Below are 2,487 nucleotides of genomic sequence, written 5' to 3'. Positions count from 1 at the left end.
TCTCCCTCCCTCTCCCTCCCTCTCCCTCCCTTCCATCAGTCCCAGGCGCTCCCTCTTGGCCTTAAGTGGTCCACCACGCCACGCCACGCGTCGAAACGATTCATTACCCCGTGATTAGACAGGAAGGTGTGTGGGAGGACGACGCCCTTGCCGAGGCCGAGCGTGTAGTAGCGCTCGCCCCGTTTTCCCGCTCACCGCGGACCGTAGACGAGACGACAGCTGCAGTCAGCTGTGCGGGGAAGCTCAGGCCGGGCACCGTGAGCGAGCGGGTGCATGGGGAGAGGGGAGGGGAATCTCAGTTTTTCGCAATGTTTGCTTATTATTTATTTATCTTTTGCGGTATGTTGCAGCGACCGCTGGGCTTCCGGTGCCTGAAGCCGCGCACCCGTTGGCGCAGCGCGACGCGCCAGGTGCTCGCCAACCTGTCGTGGCTCGCCGTGGACGAGGACGACCTCCCCGCCGGCACCGTCAACCTGGTGGCGCTGCTCACCATGCGCCGCAAGCGCGCCGGCGACCTGTCCATCTGCGTGCGTCCTCGACGGCGACCTCGACGGGGTCCTCGCCGCTGCGGTTGTTCTCCCTCTACAAAACGACAGCGTGACCGGCATCCTTTCCGCTCACAGGAGAAGGCGCTGCTTCGCCGTCCCCACGATGAGCGGACGCCCGAAGAGAAGGAGATCCTCGCGAGCCTGTTCAGCGGCCTGCGCTGCTTCCGGCGTTACCCGGAGGTGAGGGGGCGAGCCTCGCCTCGCCGCGCACATGGCAGGCCAGAGTATAACAAGCGTTAACAACGTGTGGACGGGCCGGGACGGGCTGGCGGCGAAACTCTGCCCATTACGGCAGAGGATAACGCCACCGCAGGCCAGTTGACGTCTCGTCCCCTGCGACCACTACATCACTCTCGCGGTTTTCTCCGCTGACCCCCTTCCCCCTACCCATGATCCACACCCCGCTCCTCCATCTGGCCCTTTCACGCCGGGCTCCATCAGCCCCATACTCCCCCTCCCCTTCCCTCCCTTTCTTCCCCCGACAAAGACGTCTGCCACACAAGCAGCAGGGGGGCTGCCACGCGCTGACCCATTTCATCCGTCTTATCGGTGCTGTCCAAAGTTTCTGGGTTGTCCTCCCGAGTATATCAAGGACAGGCACGCCCTCGCTCGCCTCGCGGCCCCAGCGCGTCGCTGAGCTCCCCCGCGTCGTGCGTAGCGCCGGCTCGCGGCTATACTCCCCGCGGGGCGGCAGCCGGGAGCCTACTACCCCGCACCCGTCTTCTCAGTTTCACTCAGGGGGTCCTCACCTCACCCACGTTTTCAGAAAACCACTGTTCAAGCAAAAACAAAAATAAGTACAAAAAAAGTACAATTATTGAATACATGTATTCAATTGACAGCGAGGGGTTCACAACTCGGTTATTTCCGGATACATCCTGACCTATGAATGAATATATTTAAAAGCTGAATACACTGATAAATTAAGTGTGCAACTGGCGTGCAAATGCAAGTGCTCGACACCAACACTACATTGCACACCTTTAAGTGACTAATTATTTGAATACTAAAAAGTGGAAAGCTCACGAATACAAAATGAAAAATCGGGAAAAGATATTGAATGTTGACTAAAAAGTATTGAAGACAAAACTTTTGTTAGACCCGTGCACGTCTGTAGTTGTGGGCCCCTCCCTTGCCAGTACCCGTAATTCCCGGGCTAAGTGGCCACCACCTCCTCCTCCGCCCGCAGCACGTGCGCCGGCTCATGGCGGGCTTCGTGTCCTTCGAGTGCTACGGCGCCGGACGCACCGTGACGCGCGTGGGCCACAAGTGCATGGGCATGTACTTCGTGCTGAGCGGCTCGCTGGAGGAGTGGCGCGAGGTGCAGGACCCGCTGGCCGGCCCCACGCTCAAGCTGCACGCCACCCTGGGCCCCGGCGACGCCCTGGGCGAGGTGTCCCTGCTCCACGACACGGACCGCTCCTCCACCACCGTCACCACGTGTTAGTGTCCGGCCAGGTCAGTCAGGACACCATATGGGGGTCGTCGGGCACCTCATTCCTTCACCGATCGTCGCGTCGAGGGCACTGGGTTACCGTACCCTACTCCCTTCTCTTCACACTCAAGTGTTCTTCTGGGGGATTGGAGATTTGCTCAAGTGGTCGGAGGCGGGAGGGTATAGGAATACGGTAGTGGCTCTTCCGCATTTGTATGGAAGCGCCTTCGTCGAAGGATTTGTACTGCGCGGCTCAAATAAGGCGTGGAGGATCCACTGCTGCGATACCAGTCCCCGTCACGGAGTGGGTCGGTTTGGGGGCTGCTCGCAGTCATCCTCTTTCGGACACCCCCGTTACATGTTGTTTTCCGGGGACATGCGTGGTGGCTGGGTCGGCGTCGGATGCGACTCCACATCAGCTTGTCATATCCCATGTTCCACATGCTCGCTGGCGTGAAGGAGGCGCCGCCCCGCACGGCCAAGGCCAGGCCTTCGGGGGGGGGG

The 2,487-nt window shown here is 60.3% G+C and overlaps 1 protein-coding gene across 1 annotated transcript in view; it reads left to right on the top strand.

Moving 5' to 3' along the window:
- Positions 1 to 341: 341 nt before the first annotated feature.
- Positions 342 to 2,487, top strand: part of LOC113203090 (cGMP-dependent protein kinase-like) — a 4,873-nt gene continuing 2,727 nt past the window's right edge. The window contains exons 1-3 of the mRNA XM_052276371.1: positions 342 to 527; positions 624 to 728; positions 1,738 to 1,990. Of these exons, the coding sequence (XP_052132331.1) occupies positions 342 to 527; positions 624 to 728; positions 1,738 to 1,990 (544 nt within the window). The remainder of the gene's footprint in view (positions 528 to 623; positions 729 to 1,737; positions 1,991 to 2,487) is intronic.

The sequence above is a fragment of the Frankliniella occidentalis genome, unplaced genomic scaffold (assembly GCF_000697945.3).
Source record: "Frankliniella occidentalis isolate FOCC.00 unplaced genomic scaffold, Focc_3.1 Scaffold2686, whole genome shotgun sequence".
NCBI lineage: Eukaryota > Metazoa > Arthropoda > Insecta > Thysanoptera > Thripidae > Frankliniella > Frankliniella occidentalis.
Note: the sequence above shows the minus strand (reverse complement) of the source record. Positions and strands in the feature narration are given on the sequence as shown.